Raw genomic sequence first — 18,968 nt, forward strand, 5'->3', positions numbered from 1 at the left:
AGTCATAAACCTGTCAGAAATGTTCCGAAAGAAAGAAAAAGGGATTGGAATGTAATTCATCAGCTGACAAAATATTGTAAACAATCGAATTATTTCAATGAAATGACAAAGAATGTGATCTGTTTTATTCAAGACAAAAGCTTTCCTGTACCACTAAACTATGGTAAGCGCCGAAAGTGTTCGAATAATTTTGTTTACGTATGTACAAAACTGTTGTTTCATCATGTTCATTGTTTATTTATGTACCCTTCATCAGTAACCAATGATTGTTGTTGATAAAATTAGAAATCTATTTAAAGAAAACTGTCATTTTATATGAAGTGCTTTTTTTCTATTCATTAGTTCAGGATTCAATCGTACAGGTAAGGTATGACAGCTACAATATAATTTTAAAATATGAGGCAGGCATTAGCTGTGAAAGGGGACGAAGTCTGTATAAATAATTATTTTTTTGTGTATTTTAATTCAAACATTTTTGAACTTCAAAATCTACTAAAAATGAAACTCAAATACCATAACGTTTACAATTTTAGTGTTGACGTTATATAAAGTTATGACGTCGTATTCAATGTAAACAAAGAAACACTACATGTATCAGGTAACGTTTTTTCATACATGTACATGTACATTGTATCAAAGAATTCTTAAAAATGAAATTGGTATTGTGTTCCTTCCGATACATGACAAACAAGAGCGAAAAAAGGAAGTAGATTTCTGTGCAAATGTGGGAAAAGAAAAAAGTCTGAATGAAAAGTTAACAATTTTGAGTTCATTATAAGTCATGTTTAATAGAAATGAATAGTAGAATGACCTTTTGGGGGAAAATTTTAAATTTTTGTTTTTTTTGGGTTTTTTTGTACCTTAACAGCAGACTTCCTCTCCTTATAATCTCCATAAACATGATAAAATTAAATTAAAACAAACAAAAAAACAAAACAAAAAACAACAGCAAAATCTAAATAGTTCATCATCATAATTATTTCCTTTGCCATGCTTTGTCATGTTTGTATGATTCAATTTTTAAAATGAATGATACTATATATACAATATAAACTTATTAGACCGTTGGTTTTCCCGTTTGAATGGTTTTACACAAGTAATTTTGGGGCCCTTTATAGCTTGTTGTTCGGTGTGAGCCAAGGCTCCGTGTTGAAGGCCGTACTTTAACCTATAATGGTTTACTTTTTAAATTGTTATTTGAATGGAGAGTTCTCTCATTGGCACTCACACCACATCTTCCTATATCTATGATAAACATTTTGTTGTATGCTAGCTACAATGTAAAGTGATATTTTCTTCATCCTCGGATAAAACTACACGTAGAAGGCATTTGTTTTGTTAAATGCATGAATTATAATTTCAGATGTATTTATACATGTAATACACTTAAAACACTTAAAAAGTTAAACATTTTCATGTCTTTTTGTTTGGGATAAAAACATAAATCAACTGAAAATAACTGTTGGTTGTTGGTTTAAAATGATAAAACAAAAATGTAAAAATTTCGACTAGTTTGAAGTTAATCATGTCAGTTATTTTGCACTTACCATGCTTACATGTACATTTATCACACATTGTAAGTTACCAAGATCAAGATAAAAATAAAAGGAGGGTCGAAAATTTTAAATAAAATTTTCATACATGTATATATTTTAAAAATGAATAAAAATTCTGTTATCATTTTTGTTCAAAACATGAAATATAATATAATTTCAGATAAAAAAAGAGGGGGTGAAAAATAAAAATGAATTTTTCATTTAGACTTAATGTTTGTGTCATTTTGGTCTTTTGTGGATAGTGGATAGTTGTCTCATTGGCAATCATACCACATCTTCTTTTTTATACAATATTAATTTTGTTTAAGTCAAGACATTTCAGAAGTAATTGTTACATTGTTATTTAGTCAGGACTTAAAGTCTTTGATTTCACCTACATTATATTAGTTTTATATACTTTCAACATGTTCAAAATAAAAGAAATCATGGTTCATAAAGTACAAAACAAAGGAGAGACATGTAAGTGACTGTGAGTGCACTCTTCATAGTTACAATGTATTTCCTATAACCATGATAACAATGTATTTCCTATATAATTTTCAATTAAACAGTACTCATGGTACTTCCTGGTATTTGCGCCACAAGCCTGTTCAATACATGTATTACAGTACTGCATGTATATGTACTCGCTAGTATTGATGTTTTTTTTTTTTTTGCCAACCTTGGTACGCACACCTCCTATGACACATGCATGACATTGGCATTCCTTGGATGGATGGATATGCTAAAAGTAAAATCACAAAAATACTGAACTTAGAGGAAAATCAATTCGGAAAGTCCATAATCACATGGCAAAATCAAATAACAAAACGCATCAATACATACCCAATATATGTAACATGTGTAATAAAAAAAATATATATATACTACAGGAAATACACACAACAAACATGACAAAATAGCAATATGTACTAATTTAATTGATACTGCAAATGTACTGTGGTGACATTTACTCAAGTTCATCAGGTTAGTGTATTTTCACTTTAAAAAGACAAACAAGAGGCATGATAAGTTTGTGCGGAGAAATCTCAATATTAAAAAAAAATCCCACACATTTGACTAAATCATTGTATAATTTAATTTTTGATGTTATGCGTCTTCTGATTGGCTGATGTTATTTTGTTATCTGCCCATAGACATAATTTAGTCATGTGACCGTTACGTCATCAATGTTTTTTCAGGGTTAATAACATAAAAAATGTGGTGCACACTGTTAATTAACTCACTATGCGCGTTATTCAGTGTGCACCAAATTTTTTATGTTATTTCTTCCATGTCTTCATAGACAGAAAAAATATTACAGTCATTCCTTGAATATACATGATATATATGAGGTATTCTGCAAATAACAAGTAATGATAGATAAAAGGTTTCAATCCATCTTTGTTAACAATTCTATCTTCCCTAGCTTTATACACAATGTACTTGTATATCTTGATTGCCGATTTAACAATTCTATCTTCCCTAGCTTACACAATGTACTTGTATATCTGATTGCCGATTTAACAATTCCATCTTCATTAGCTTTATACACAATGTACTTGTATTTCTGATTGCTGATTTAACAATTCTATCTTCCCTAGCTTACACAATGAACTTGTATTTCTGATTGCCGATTTAACAATTCTATCTTCCCTAGCTTATAAATGTACTTATATTTCTGATTGCCGATTTAATTATAAATTGACTTTGTCGTTTGATTATCCCAGACGACTTACAAACATCATCATACTTAAGAGGCATATACTTGACGTAAATATATAATATTAATACTACTTATATATATATTAATGTACATGTATAACTTACATAAGCATGTAATAATAACATTTATAAGTGTAATTGTAAATCGTGATCAAGATGGAGATACTTGTAACTATTTATTTTTACATGCACATGTAAACACTTGATGTCACAATTTAATATTTTCTTTGTACAAAAAAAAGTATATATACATGTATAATTATCAATAAGAAATGGTGCATTTATTTCTAAAGCTACATTTACCTCCTACAAATGTACATGTACTTAAAATGCTTTGCCAATTCTAGACTGGCTCTTAAAATGCCTTATTGGACAAACTGAGTTACTTCCCCTTTACTTAAAATACTTTGCCAATTCTAGACTGGCTCTTAAAATGTCTTATTGGACAAACTGAGTTACTGCCCCTTTACTTAAAATGCTTTGCCAATTCTAGACTGGCTCTTAAAATGTCTTATTGGACAAACTGAGTTACTGCCCCTTTACTTAAAATGCTTTGCCAATTCTAGACTGACTCTTAAAATGTTTTATTGGTCAAACTGAGTTACTGCTCCTTACTTGAATTTTAGACTGGCTCGTATTTGACAAAAATATTGAAACATCATATATGTGTAGATTGTTGTTAACACACAGTTACAAATGTTTACTCTTTTATTTTCAGTTACACACAGATAGGAATGGCTATATTCTGATAGTATCAGGTAGTATCAGATAAAGAAACAGTCAGGGGATCTTACTAAAAACATGAGTGTGGACAGGTAAAGAAACAGTCAGGGGATCTTACTAAAAACATGAGTGTGGACAGGACTGTCAGAAAATGCAGGTTTCCAGGGAAGAATTCAACAAAAACTGAAATTATAGAACCTAAAAATAAAACTCATGAAACTGGAGATAATAGTTCTGAAGAAATAGGTCAAATGATGGCATACAAAGGTCAAGGAGACACAGTTGTGACAGGTCAAATGATGACCTACAAAGGTCAAGGTGACCCTGGTGTGACACCTCAGGGCCGCAGAGGATCATATGAGACTGAACATGATAATTATATTTTTATCAAGTTTAAGAATGACAGTGATTTAAAACTTTCCGACAAGAGCCATTTTACTCTGCATCCTGACAATGAAGCCTCCTCCAGTAGTCATAGCGATGCAGGGAGGTATGACGATGAGATGATACCAGAAAACTTCAAGGTCGATTCAGATAACGATGAGGACGAATCCAACATTGACGATTATGATGTTGACGCGGACGATTATGATGCTGAAGCTGAGGAATTCAATTATATTAATGATCACTTTAGAAATATCTTTGATCAAGATGATAGTATGATTCAGCAATTTCTAGAAGATATACAGGGACTGGACATGGATTTTGATGGTCCGATTCCTTGGCCGATGCGACAAATGCTTGATGGACAAAAACAGGATCCTCAATATCCATGTAGTAGTAAAATAAAAGGAAATTGTGAAATCTGTCTGAGTGAAGACATTGATACCAGAAAGAGGCTATGTTGTAGTGTACCTGTTTGTGAGAACTGTTTGCAGGAATATGTAAAAAATGAGGTCGAACAAAGAAATGTACGTTTACAATGTATTAATTGTGACTCTTATGTTCATAGAGATGAAATTTTGGCTTTGTTACCGACTGAATTGAAAGATAAATTTTACCGATTTTTAATTGAGGAAAATAAAGATCCTAATGTGAAAACTTGTCCACGATGTTGTTTACTTCAAAACAAAAGTGAAATTTTACCAACCTTATCACCCGAAACGTTGAAAAAGAAAAATAAAAATTCAGCAGCAGGTCTAAAGGTAATTTGTTCACGGTGCGGATTAACCTGGTGCTATGATTGTCATGCTCCTTGGCATGAAGATGTTAAGTGCAAAGAGTTCAAAAAGGGGGACAAGCTGGTGAAGAACTGGGCTAAAGAGTTGAGTTATGGTCAAAAGAATGCTGTCAGATGTCCTAAATGTAAGGTAAGCTTGACCAGAGCACATAAGGATTTGGTTGTCTTTGGCCTGTTTGTTGTTTTTTTTTGTCACTTTAGATGTAAAATATGCATAGAATTCAATTTTTATTAACCTCCAAGCTAGCCAATCAATATTTGGATATTATTAACCTCCAAGCCAATCAATATTTGGATATTATTAACCTCCAAGCCAATTAATATTTTGATATTTATTTGGATATAAGTCAACAAGCTAAGACAAGATAACAAGTAAGCATGCAACATTCAGTTAACTTTGTGAAAGAAATCTCATGGTTAATTATCATGTAACTTGTTTATTTTGGCTATCATGTTTATCATATTAATCATGTTTATTATAGGTATTTATCCAGAAGATGAGTGGCTGTAGTCATATGACTTGAAGGAATTGTTATTGATCATGTTTATCATACTAATCATGTTTATTATAGGTATTTATCCAGAAGAAGAGTGGCTGTAGTCATATGACTTGAAGGAATTGTTATTGATCATGTTTATCATACTAATCATGTTTATTATAGGTATTTATCCAGAAGAAGAGTGGCTGTAGTCATATGACTTGAAGGAATTGTTATTGATCATGTTTATCATACTAATCATGTTTATTATAGGTATTTATCCAGAAGAAGAGTGGCTGTAGTCTCATAACCTGTAGGAGTTGTAATTTATCATGTCTATCATGTGTATCATATTAATCATGTTTATTACAGGTATTTATCCAGAAGAAAAGTGGCTGTAGTCATATGACCTGTAGGAATTGTAACACAAGTTTTTGTTATCGCTGTGGAGATCGGTACATACAGATGAAACTGATTGGTAAACACAGTGACAGATTTAGTCCGTTTGGATGTAAATATAACTTACTACCAGACAAGCCAATGGCTAGGAAGGCGGTCAGGGGGAGTGTCCTTGGTAGGTCAATATTCAGTACATTAATATAAAAGAAGGAAATGTGGTATAATTGTCAATAAAACAACTTTTCACCATAGCCAAAATTACATGAATTTATGCAACTATAGGTCAAAGGCCTTCAACAATGAGACAAATCTAGACTTTTTTATTTTGTCAGCTTTAAATATTTATGACATCACAAAATCATAAAAAGATTAAAGCTACGAGTTATATACATGATATAGAAAATCTAAAATATGATTTTTTTGGTTCATAATCAGTCAATAATGAACATGATGAAAGTGAAATAATAAATCGCTTTTAGCAGCCTGTATGTTTCAATTTTGTCAAAATAAGATAAGAAACATTGATGATGAATTATTCACTTGCAAGTGAATAATTCGACCTCATTGAATCCATATTCATGTGAACTTCATTTAACCAGGATAAATAGATAAAGGAAGATGTGGTATGAGTGCCAATGAGACAACTCTCCATCCAAATAACAATTTATAAAAGTAAACCATTATAGGTCAAGGTACGGCCTTCAACAAGGAGCCGTGGCTCACACCGAACAGCAATATATAAACATATATTTTTAATCTATGATAGGAAATTAAAGATACATAGCAAAATTAAATTGCACGAATTAGCTTAATCTATATAATCTATATTTATGTTTATATACTGTATATGGCCATCGAAGGTTGACTTGATAGTTGATTAGATGGCATCTCTAGACTAAAATACACACGAAACGAACCTTCATATTATCGATACCATGCTCTGTAAAATGTTTATTTTAGACTTTTAATAGTGTGGATAATTGTTTTACATTATTATAAAACAAATATGAGAATTTAAGTCAAACGGGTGAATATGAATTTGACAGCTAGTGCCCCTTTAACAACCTGATTTATCAAGTTTATGACGAAACAATAAAAACAAATTTCTGAGGAACTTATTATATTAAAATAAGCTGATCATAAACTCTTAGATTTGATACTTTAAGCACTGGATCAACTATACGTTGTGTTTGGAATGATTTGTTGATGTAACAACACTGTTTTTTTGCATTTCTAGGTGCAAAGATATTTGGAGGTGTTTTACTAAGTGGTTTAATTGTGGCAGCCGCTGCAGTGTTCATAGGTGGCAGTGTCATCTTTGTTCCGACTTACTTTGGGGTCAAATATTACCACCATCGTAAACGACAGAAATGGATCAGAAACCACAGAAAACAGAGAGAGGAACAGAACAGAGTCAGAACGAAGGCACAACTAGGTATGTATATGTTCTGGACCATATCAGTATTTGGATCATACACGTATGGTGATGAGTCTGGTGACCATATAAGTATTATACTCCTTTGGTCATTATAAGTTGGATCCATAGAGGGTTTGTAAAATCCATAGAGGGTGACTCCGGAGGCCTAATCCACTATGGATTTTATTGACTGTCTATGGGTCTGTAGGGGGTCAGTAGTTAACCTTATAATGAATTTATCGCACGCTGGACTTTTTCTGCTGCGTTTTGTTGTAAAATAAACAATAAAAGAAAAACAACATATATGGAGGACGTCACCATTAACAGTAGACGTGACGTCATGGACCCCCTATGAAATTTACTAACCCCCTACGGTCTCATAGGGGGTCACCACATGACGGCTTTAAACCAATCACAACGTGACAATTTACCAGCGGTGCGATAAATTATATTAAAGGGCTGGACCATATGAGTATATAGACCATATAAATAAATTCTAGAACACACAGCTAATTCTCAGAACCAAATACAGCACAAGTTACTGTTTGAATTTCCTAATCGTTTACATTTATTGTCTGAATTCACAAGTTATAGTGGTGGAATCTGTTTCTATAATGATTTTTACCCTTCCTTTTCAAAGATTTAAAGAACGTTGTGTTCTTGATATATGTGATGTCATCAGCCATTGTCGCCCTTTTGAGCTCACCTGGCCCAAGGGTCTATTGACTCAGCCATTGTCGCCCTTTTTAGCTCACCTGGCCCAATGGTCTATTGACTTTGTTTGAAACACATGTATTTCTTTGTGATTAGGTACATTTAAGGGGAACCATTAGTGGTAGGCCAATGTTAATTGCCAATTGGCATGCAGTAGTATAAGTGAATATTTGCATAACTTACCTGTTAATATATTGCTTTCTTAATTTCAAGATTTGCATTATCAAAATAACAGAAAGGCGAGACATATCTCTGTACGTGTGTTAACAGTTTATTCTAAGATATTTATTAATTGTTTTAAAAACAAACAAAAAGTACTATATTTAATTATTGTCCTTGTACCTAGGGTAAATTATGTGCAAAGCAGGAGACAGTGAAATTTTTTTTTTTTTTTTTTTTATTATAAGTCTTTATTAATTACTTTCCTTTGTACAAAACAATAGCTGCAAGAAAAACAGAAACGAGAGACGTAGAAATAGGAATTCCTTATACAGATCACAGTGACACCATGACCTCTACAGAGAGCAGCTCTTCTAGTGGTCGACAAGGTTCCACAGAGGTCAAAGTTTGGGTAAGTGAACAATTGTACAATAAGGAGATGAGGTATAAAAAAAGAAGATGTGGTATTATTGCCAATGAGACAACTCTTCACAAGAGACCAAATGATACAGCAATTAACAACTACAGGTCAATGTACAGTCTTAAACAATGAGCAAAGCCAATACCATGGTGTGGTATGTTTGTCAGTCAATGTACAGTCTTAAACAATGAGCAAAGCCAATACCATGATGTGGTATGTTAAACAATGAGCAAAGCCAATACCATGATGTGGTATGTTTGACAATGAGCAAAGCCAATACCATGATGTGGTATGTTTGACAATGAGCAAAGCCAATACCATGATGTGGTATGTTTGACAATGAGCAAAGCCAATTCCATGATGTGGTATGTTTGACAATGAGCAAAGCCAATACCATGATGTGGTATGTTAAACAATGAGCAAAGCCAATACCATGATGTGGTATGTTTGACAATGAGCAAAGCCAATACCATGATGTGGTATGTTTGACAATGAGCAAAGCCAATACCATGATGTGGTATGTTAAACAATGAGCAAAGCCAATACCATGATGTGGTATGTTTGACAATGAGCAAAGCCAATACCATGATGTGGTATGTTTGACAATGAGCAAAGCCAACACCATGATGTGGTATGTTAAACAATGAGCAAAGCCAATACCATGATGTGGTATGTTAAACAATGAGCAAAGCCAATACCATGATGTGGTATGTTAAACAATGAGCAAAGCCAATACCATGATGTGGTATGTTAAACAATGAGCAAAGCCAATACCATGATGTGGTATGTTAAACAATGAGCAAAGCCAATACCATGATGTGGTATGTTTGACAATGAGCAAAGCCAATACCATGATGTGGTATGTTAAACAATGAGCAAAGCCAATACCATGATGTGGTATGTTAAACAATGTCAGAGCAAAGCCAATACCATGATGTGGTATGTTTGACAATGAGCAAAGCCAATACCATGATGTGGTATGTTTGACAATGAGCAAAGCCAATACCATGATGTGGTATGTTTGACAATGAGCAAAGCCAATACCATGATGTGGTATGTTAAACAATGAACAAAGCCAATACCATGATGTGGTATGTTAAACAATGAGCAAAGCCAATACCATGATGTGGTATGTTAAACAATGAACAAAGCCAATACCATGATGTGGTATGTTAAACAATGAGCAAAGCCAATACCATGATGTGGTATGTTTGACAATGAGCAAAGCCAATACCATGATGTGGTATGTTAAACAATGAGCAAAGCCAATACCATGATGTGGTATGTTTGACAATGAGCAAAGTCAATACCATGATGTGGTATGTTTGACAATGAGCAAAGCCAATTCCATGATGTGGTATGTTTGACAATGAGCAAAGCCAATACCATGATGTGGTATGTTAAACAATGAGCAAAGCCAATACCATGATGTGGTATGTTTGACAATGAGCAAAGCCAATACCATGATGTGGTATGTTTGACAATGAGCAAAGCCAATACCATGATGTGGTATGTTAAACAATGAGCAAAGCCAATACCATGATGTGGTATGTTTGACAATGAGCAAAGCCAATACCATGATGTGGTATGTTTGACAATGAGCAAAGCCAACACCATGATGTGGTATGTTAAACAATGAGCAAAGCCAATACCATGATGTGGTATGTTAAACAATGAACAAAGCCAATACCATGATGTGGTATGTTTGACAATGAGCAAAGCCAATACCATGATGTGGTATGTTAAACAATGAGCAAAGCCAATACCATGATGTGGTATGTTAAACAATGAGCAAAGCCAATACCATGATGTGGTATGTTAAACAATGAGCAAAGCCAATACCATGATGTGGTATGTTAAACAATGAGCAAAGCCAATACCATGATGTGGTATGTTAAACAATGAACAAAGCCAATACCATGATGTGGTATGTTAAACAATGAGCAAAGCCAATACCATGATGTGGTATGTTAAACAATGAACAAAGCCAATACCATGATGTGGTATGTTAAACAATGAGCAAAGCCAATACCATGATGTGGTATGTTTGACAATTATTTTACAAAAACAGGAACAAGTACTTCTAAGATCTTACACTTTTGCTACATGTAGTTAAAAACAAGTAAAAAAGTTGTTGATGTCAATAATAAACAATTGATAATACCTATGGTCAATAATAAACAATTGATAATACCGTATAAGTGAAAGACTAGGAAATACGTCAGTTCCAAGATAGTCTGTTTTACTGTGTTCTATTTTATTTCACATACTTATGTCACATGATAACATCAGAAATCAATGCAATGTTGGGATCAGTACAACAAGGTCTGCATGTAATCATCATAATTTCGTAATTAACAATACTAGTATTATTTTGGTTGTGATGGATTGTAGAAATCCATTATATAACAGAACCATGGCACAACCTATTTGATAAAATTAACCCCTATCAACGCTTTCATTATGATGCATTTTGAGTTATTTGTCTTGGCAGCCATTTTGAAGGTGTAGATGGTTGATTTTATTATTTGAATAGCTATCATCAATGTAACATGTTGTACAAACAAGTCTGATGAGAGATCCTTACTAGATTTTAGTGATGAATTAAACAAGGCTTAAAGTCATATGAAACCTCAAATTTAAAAGAAAATGATGCATATGTGTGTTTTATAACAAAATGGATAGTTTACATTTTTAAACTTATGTACAGTATACAGTACTGTATACTTTTTTCTGAAGAAAATTCTTTTATTTGTCCAGATTTAGAAGAATTTTACTTTTTTTTAATTGCTAGCTTCCAGGAAGCAATTCACAGACACGTTTTCAATATGCAAGTTACCTTAGTGTGACACTTCTTGTAAAAATCCTGTGATCCCAATATGCATTTATCTGTCACTGAAATAAATTATTATCTTATTGTACATGTTATACATGTGCTCAATATCAATGTTTCTTTGTTGATTGTTTACTATAAGGTGACAATCGGTAAACTACGGCTTCAAAACACTACAGTTAATGAGCTGCCATATTTTCACATTTTAACAGACAGAGAGAAAATAAAAATTGACGATTATACAATATGTTTGCGTAAAAAATGATAAAATCGTGCATGATATATACATGCATTGGTTCAAGAATTGGATAAACATTATTTTTCACCAGTCACTTATTTTTTGTTTCATATGACTTTAAACAAATTTTAATTGTTAAAAAAATTACATTTTATTTAAGTCTAGCTTTCAGTCAAACAAGTCAGGCCAAAATTAAAAATATGTTTGTTTCCCCTCCCCCCACCCGGGTCAAAAAATTATTTTCCACAAAAAAATCAAAATTATTTTTTTCCTGAAGATAATTTGTTTCCATTTTTGGAAAATGCTTGAAAGCAAAAGGATTGATAATCTAAATAAATACACTCAAATTGAGCACAAACAACTGATAAGTGGCCTGGACTGGACAAGTCAAACCATTCATGTGACCATGCTATGACAATCACATCCAGTTAAAAAAAAAAAAAAAGAAAGAACCTGCCTTCCTGGTCTGTTTACAAAGGGTAGACCCGGGGGAGGGGAAACAGACATTCTTTTAAATGTGGCCTGACAAATTTGGCAGATTTTTAAAGGAATTTGGATGATAGACCTCATCGTAGCAACAAAAAGGGAAATAACTCTTGCTTAAATTGCTCAAAAACTAATTATATAAAACAATTATGGCCCGCTGAGGAGTTGATTAAAACTAATTATATAAAACAATTATGGCCCGCTGAGGAGTTGATTAAAACTAATTATATAAAACAATTATGGCCCGCTGAGGAGTTGATTAAAACTAATTATATAAAACAATTATGGCCCGCTGAGGAGTTGATTAGCCAAAATTGTCAACTCGAGTAAGGTTGACAATTTTGGATAAACACTGATTCCATGTTTTTCAATTAACGAAAAATATTGTAACAGAAAAAATATTTTCGTGTTTTGACATTTCATGTATGTACAATAAAGGTAGACTCTTTCTGTGGTATATTCAATATTTTATTGGAAAGAGCACAATAGAGGCGTGATCCAAATACAGACAATTATAATATTAAAACAACATATAAATGAAATAAAGATTCATGTAACAAGTCATGAGCCAATTCTATGTATACAAATACATTATAGACTGATATTGATACCATAGACTTATATTTCAGTATTATTATAGATTTTCGTATATTTACTTAAAACACACAATACAAGATATTTATATATATATATGTATATGCACAAACTACTGTAAAAGATTATTATCTGATGAAACGGTATGGTGGTCTCTCAAATCAAGAGCTTCTTCAATATACATACAAATAGATTTTAATTCCTTTTCAGACATAGGATTTAACATTTTGGTAAAATTTTCATCCAAATTATTTGAATTAATATCATTTATTTTATATTTAGATCTAATGTTTTTATATTGCGGACATTCAATCAAGAAATGAATCTCATTTTCAATTTTTTCTGTGCAAAATTTACAAAATCTCTCATTAGATGGTATTTTTGGTCTTGCATACCTCCCAGTTTCTATTGCTAATGAGTGTGCACTTATTCTTAATTTAGTGAGTTTTTTTCTAAGGTATTTAGGAATATTAAAATTTAAATATTCTTGTTGTTTAAATTTAGTATAAATTTTACTAAAAAATAAAAGTTTACCACAGTTTCCATCTTTTATCTTAGAAAGTTCAAAAATAATTTTATTTTTGTAGAAATCTTCTAGTTTCTGTTTGAAATTAATATTACAATGCTTGTTAAAGGATATTCCAATATATTTCATTAATTCAGATAGTTTATAAGACCATGAATTTTCTTTATTTGTGAGAGTTTTGTCCACTTCAAAAGCAGCTTTGAGAATTTCATGCGGACCACCAGACCGTTCACCAATATTACTGAGACGCTCATAATATTTAAACATAAGTTGATAACATTTAATGCTAATGGGTAAAGTGCCCAATTCACACCGCACTGCTAGATTGGAAGACTTTCCATGAACCCCAAGTATGTTTTTAAATATGGAGTTTTGTGTTTTTTCTAATTTACTTTTGTCTAATGCTTCAAAATTTGGTTTGAATTCTGATATCCATACTTCTGATCCATAAGTTAAAATAGGAGTTATCATTGAATTAAAAAGCTGGAGCCAAGTCTTAACAGACAAATTTTCACTATATGGTAGTTTTGACTTCAATGCAAAATATGCTTTTTTAGCTTTATCTGAGAGGCTTGACACTGCCTGTATAAATTTTCCATAGCTATGAAAATCAACTCCTAAGTATTTATAACAATCAACAATTTCAATTGCATTAGAGCTGTAATAAAAGTAAAAGTTTTCTTTATTTACTTTAATTTTAGAGAAAATTATAATTTTTGTTTTCTTAAGGTTCACGTCCAGTTTCCATTCAGTACTATATTTTTGTAAAGAATCAAGAGAGTTCTGGAGACCATCTGCAGATTCTGATATCAACAATAAATCATCTGCATACAATAAATGGTTCACTTTTTGACCATTTAAATTAACTGCACTAGTTAAGTTTGTATCTAAGTATTTTCCTATGTCATCAACAAATATATTAAATAAAGTTGGTATATAGATGGCCCTGAAAATGGCCGTTTACAAGCTATATCGTCCTAACTAGATGAATTTCCAATGCTTGTTTGTTGATAGACTCCTGCAACGTAGACGTTGCCATGTTGTTTATTTATGACTGTGACATAATTTTCATGGGAGATAACTCTTGTACAAATCAAGAAACTCAAAAGGTTATTAGCCTGTGCATAATAGGGTTATTCACCGCTTGTGTAAATTTTTAGGGTTGTTTGTCCTTCCTTGCAATTAAATTAAAATTAACTAAATTATTCCATGTCACTTGATAACGTTTTACCCAATAGAATTGTTTGAAATATATGTAAGGTATTATAATATCAAACTAACATTCAAATCATTATTTTTGCAGGTCCATTCTGAGAATGAAGAGAAACCATTAGATGTTGTAAAGTACAAATCTCAAGAACAACAGACGACATCTAGTATCCATGACAACACAGTAACAACTGCTGAAGTGACAATGGAAGATGATTTGGTGGTACTCCATGTTAAAACAACAAGTAAAATAACATTAGGAGAAGGTGATCAGTCTGAACAGGAAGTAGATGGCAGCACTGATCAAAACTTTGTTGATGAGAAAAGTTTGTTTGAAAATTCCAATGATACAAAGGAACATAAAGTTGTTACTGAGATAAATGTGGACACACAGGGATGTTTTGTCAAAATTCTTGGTAAACTTCCTGTCAAATGGGAAAAAGAAGAAGAAAAAGAAGTAAAACTGAAAGAAAATGGAGGTTCCGTTAAACCTGCTATTGTAAAAGAAAAGAGAAGAAGAATAGGTACAAGGAGAGCGAAAAATCTGGATTATCTAAACGTTTCAGATTCTGACAAAGTAGAGAAGTATGAAAGAGCAGACGATCATGAAATAACACTGAGTAATGATACAAGTGACGATATATCTGAAATCCAACAAGTTAAACAAAACTGTGATCAAATGGACCCATATTATGGATTGGTTTCCATGGAAACCTGTGATACTGGATTCTAGTAGTTGTCTTTTCTGGTGTCTATTTAATTATGCAGAGATTATGTTTTATATATACTGTTGTCAGCTAGTCATTCATTGTTTTTCTGTTGATGATATTCATTGATATTAGGCCAAACATAAAAGTAAGTGTTTACTGTACCCCTACCTTCCCTAATTTTTATCCCCTACCCTATAGATTTTTTTGGTCATTTTTGAATAAGCACGGTTTACGTTACAATGTTGCTCACATACATGACATAGACTCAATTCAAAAATATTAATATTAAAAAAAAATCCCTACATTCCTACTGACTTTTTTCTAGCATGTGACAGTAAACACACATATTTTTTTGTTTGGCCTGACATGAATATACATGTATGTATTGCAGATAAAGAAGGTGAAAATGTTTTCGGAAATAATAAGTTTAAACATGTTAAAGGCACTACTATGAAGTAGTGGTTGGTTTTTTCACACACTTACATTGATATAATAGAATACAACAAAGTCTTACAAAACTTTTCATGTGTTTGATTAAATAATATGTGCCCTCTGCTATTTGTAATTACTGCCATCATGGCCATTTCTAATTTCTTCTGAACTTCATGTTACATTAACTTTTGATTAGAGAGGTACTGTAGTTAAAAGTAGTCTTTATAGATTAATACACCCCATTTCTAGACTATACAACAACATGAACAATGTCATTACGTTTACATTTATATTTTGTATAATTGCCTCTGTCGTTAAAGGCAGGTCAAAACATGTCCCAAATATTTGTTCTTAGTTTTCATAATATTAGCGTTCAATCAGAGTTCAAACTTTTATCTCAAGACAATATCTCCACAATGCACTCATATTTCATATAAGGACAATGTTTCCATACATATTTAAGTAGCAAGGTGTGACCTTGAAGGTGATATTAAAAATAGAAAGCTGTGTGGTCACTGTTAGTAAAGAAAAGTTGAATGATAAATTTTATTATTGACATAAAAGTAGATGGCCCATATTGTGACCCACCAGATTATATTAAGGACTTCTTAAGAAAGCTATATCCACATCCAATTGTTTTTGAGCATGTACATGATATATTTGAACTCGTAAATGTATCAAAATTGTATAATGAATATTTAATTATGTGCAATTTTTTACTTTAACTGATATTATATATTTGTTTATGCCATGTTGGCTGTGAGGTTTGTTTTGTTGTAGATTTTGATGTGATTTTGATAAGTTATGCATGTTATGGCACCTGTGAGTGTCATGATTTTGATAAGTTATGGCACCTGTGAGTGTCATGATTTTGATAAGTTATGGCACCTGTGAGTGTCATGATTTTGAAAAGTTATGGCACCTGTGAGTGTCATGATTTTGATAAGTTATGGCACCTGTGAGTGTCATGATTTTGATAAGTTATGCATGTTATGGCACCTGTGAGTGTCATGATTTTGATAAGTTATGGCACCTGTGAGTGTCATGATTTTGATAAGTTATGGCACCTGTGAGTGTCATGATTTTGATAAGTTATGATCACCTGTGAGTGTCATGATTTAATTTTTACTGTGGATTCATTTATTTTGGTGGATATCAATATTCGTAGATTGAGGAAAACTTGCATGTTCGTGGATATTTTATTTTGTGGTTTTCCAAAAAGTCTGCATTTAATCTTACAATAAAGTTTGCAATTTGTTAACGTTTAAATTCGTGGTTTCCCTGTACCAACGAAATCCTTGAAAATTGGTGTCTAACAAAAAATAATGAATCCACAGTAGGTTATGATGATACATGTGATGTTTTTAGTTCTGGCTGGCTAGCTATATCTCAATTCTACGTATGATTAAGATTACACATTTTCTTGTGTTTTTGAGTACAATGTATGACATTATACAAACAATAAGCATGTGTAGTGGTGTGAACATTCTTCAGGTCCAATCCATGACCATATTAAGTGATTTGTATGTCCTACCGACAATTTCATGTACAAAGGGAAATAACTCAATTCACAATATTGTCAAAAGTTTCTTTGCTTTTAAAATACAACTTCCAAAGTTTGAAGTTCAAAATGTAAATCAAAACAATCATTACCCCTTTATGTTCTGAAGGATATTGATTACTGTAAATTCAGAAATAATTGCGAGCATTCATAATTGCGATTTTGTCATTTTAGACTTAAATGCTATTTTAATTTTTACGAATTCGAGAAAAATCCTTTTTAATTCATACAAAATATTTCAAATTGTGAGTTTAATGTATTTGGTTTACAACTCTGTTGAATTTTTTGCAACAATAAAAACCTCGCATTAATTTCTGAATTTACAATTTTTGTTAAATCAATTTATGATAAGTTATAATTATAGTAATCAGTGCAAAGTAATTATGTTATGCATATCATCTCAATCCTCCTTCAAAACAAATTCCTTATAAACCTACATGAAATATATGGAAGGCATTCATGATGACGATAGTGTGTCAGCGTAAAATTGATTCTTGTGCAGCAAGGAAATTAAAAAATCTCTTCTATAGGTTGTTACCCAATTTTCAAAGTGCCTTCTGTTGGTACCATATAAAAATTAGAAGATGTGGTATAATTGCCAATGAGACTATCCACAAGAGACAAAAAGACAACTATATGTCCCATACAACAACGAGCAAAACCCTTAATGCATAGTCAGCTATAATTAGCTCTGAAATGACAAATGTAAATTAATTCAAACAAGAAAATTAGCGACCTGATTTATGTATAAAAAAAAAAATGAAAAAAAATACAAATATGGATTCATTATTATTTGTGGGATATCAATTTTCGTGGAGTTCGTGGGTGGAAGTAAACCACTAATTCAAATGTTCAACGAAGTTAACATTTTTATATGCTTGTATGCGAACTTTGGCTAAACCTCGAAATCAAATATCCACAAAAATACAATTTTTCCTGAGTCCACGAAAATTGGTATCCACGAAAATAAATGAATCCACAGTAAAGCCAACAAACAACAACCACTGAATAAGAGGCTCCTGACTTGGGACAGGCTCATACAGAATGTTGGAAGGTTAAACATGTTCGTTTTGATTGTACTTGCAATAATTATATGATGGGGGAACAATTAATTATGAGTTATCTGCTCTTAAACAAGAAAATTAGGGAAATATAAAATAAGCCTTGTCGCAGCTTTATTGACATGGTCATAGTTAGCCAACATTGATATTTGTTTATTTTCTTGTCTTGTTTTGTTTTATTGATGATTCTGGTCATAAAAAGTCATTATTAGAATGATTGTTTAGGGTAAATTTTTGGGGTAAAATGGTTGTCTCGACTTTAGAATAGTAAATACCCAGTAGTATGTATTGTTAGTCAATGTTTGATGATACTGTGGATTCCTTTATTTTTCGTGGGTACCAATTTTCGTGGATTACTGAAAACTTGCATATTCATGGATATTTGATTTTAGTGGTTTTTCCAGTCTCTGTATACAAATATAAAAAAGAAGATGTGGTATGATTGCCAATGAGACAACTATCCACAAAAGATCAAAATGACACAGACATTAACAACTATAGGTCACCATACGGCCTTCAACAATGAGCAAGGCCCATACCGAATTCGTTGTTCACCTGTACCCACT

The 18,968-nt window shown here is 32.1% G+C and overlaps 1 protein-coding gene across 4 annotated transcripts; it reads left to right on the forward strand.

The window, feature by feature from the left end:
* Window positions 1-15: 15 nt before the first annotated feature.
* On the forward strand, window positions 16-18,072 carry LOC139497253 (uncharacterized). 4 transcript variants are annotated; one of them, XM_071285406.1, is made up of 7 exons: window positions 16-163; window positions 3,979-4,075; window positions 4,123-5,293; window positions 6,015-6,216; window positions 7,279-7,476; window positions 8,616-8,743; window positions 14,733-18,072. In XM_071285406.1, the coding sequence occupies exons 2-7, from the start codon at window positions 4,062-4,064 to the stop codon at window positions 15,369-15,371; spliced, it is 2,352 nt and encodes a 783-aa protein (XP_071141507.1). In that variant the 5' UTR covers window positions 16-163; window positions 3,979-4,061; the 3' UTR covers window positions 15,372-18,072. The 4 variants fall into 4 exon arrangements, with proteins under 4 accessions (XP_071141507.1, XP_071141509.1, XP_071141510.1 ...); XM_071285408.1 differs by having other exon boundaries at window positions 3,979-4,039; window positions 4,076-5,293; XM_071285409.1 differs by having other exon boundaries at window positions 3,979-4,039; window positions 4,082-5,293.
* The last annotated feature ends 896 nt before the right edge of the window (window positions 18,073-18,968 follow it).

This window comes from Mytilus edulis, chromosome 12, assembly GCF_963676685.1.
Source record: "Mytilus edulis chromosome 12, xbMytEdul2.2, whole genome shotgun sequence".
Classification (NCBI taxonomy): Eukaryota; Metazoa; Mollusca; class Bivalvia; order Mytilida; family Mytilidae; genus Mytilus; species Mytilus edulis.

Excerpts from the sequence above, each read along its gene's own strand:
- LOC139497253 (XM_071285406.1), top strand. Across the intron at positions 5,294-6,014 it reads TCAGATGTCCTAAATGTAAG|GTATTTATCCAGAAGAAAAG; the intron begins GTAAGCTTGACC and ends TGTTTATTACAG. Across the intron at positions 6,217-7,278 it reads GGTCAGGGGGAGTGTCCTTG|GTGCAAAGATATTTGGAGGT; the intron begins GTAGGTCAATAT and ends TTGCATTTCTAG.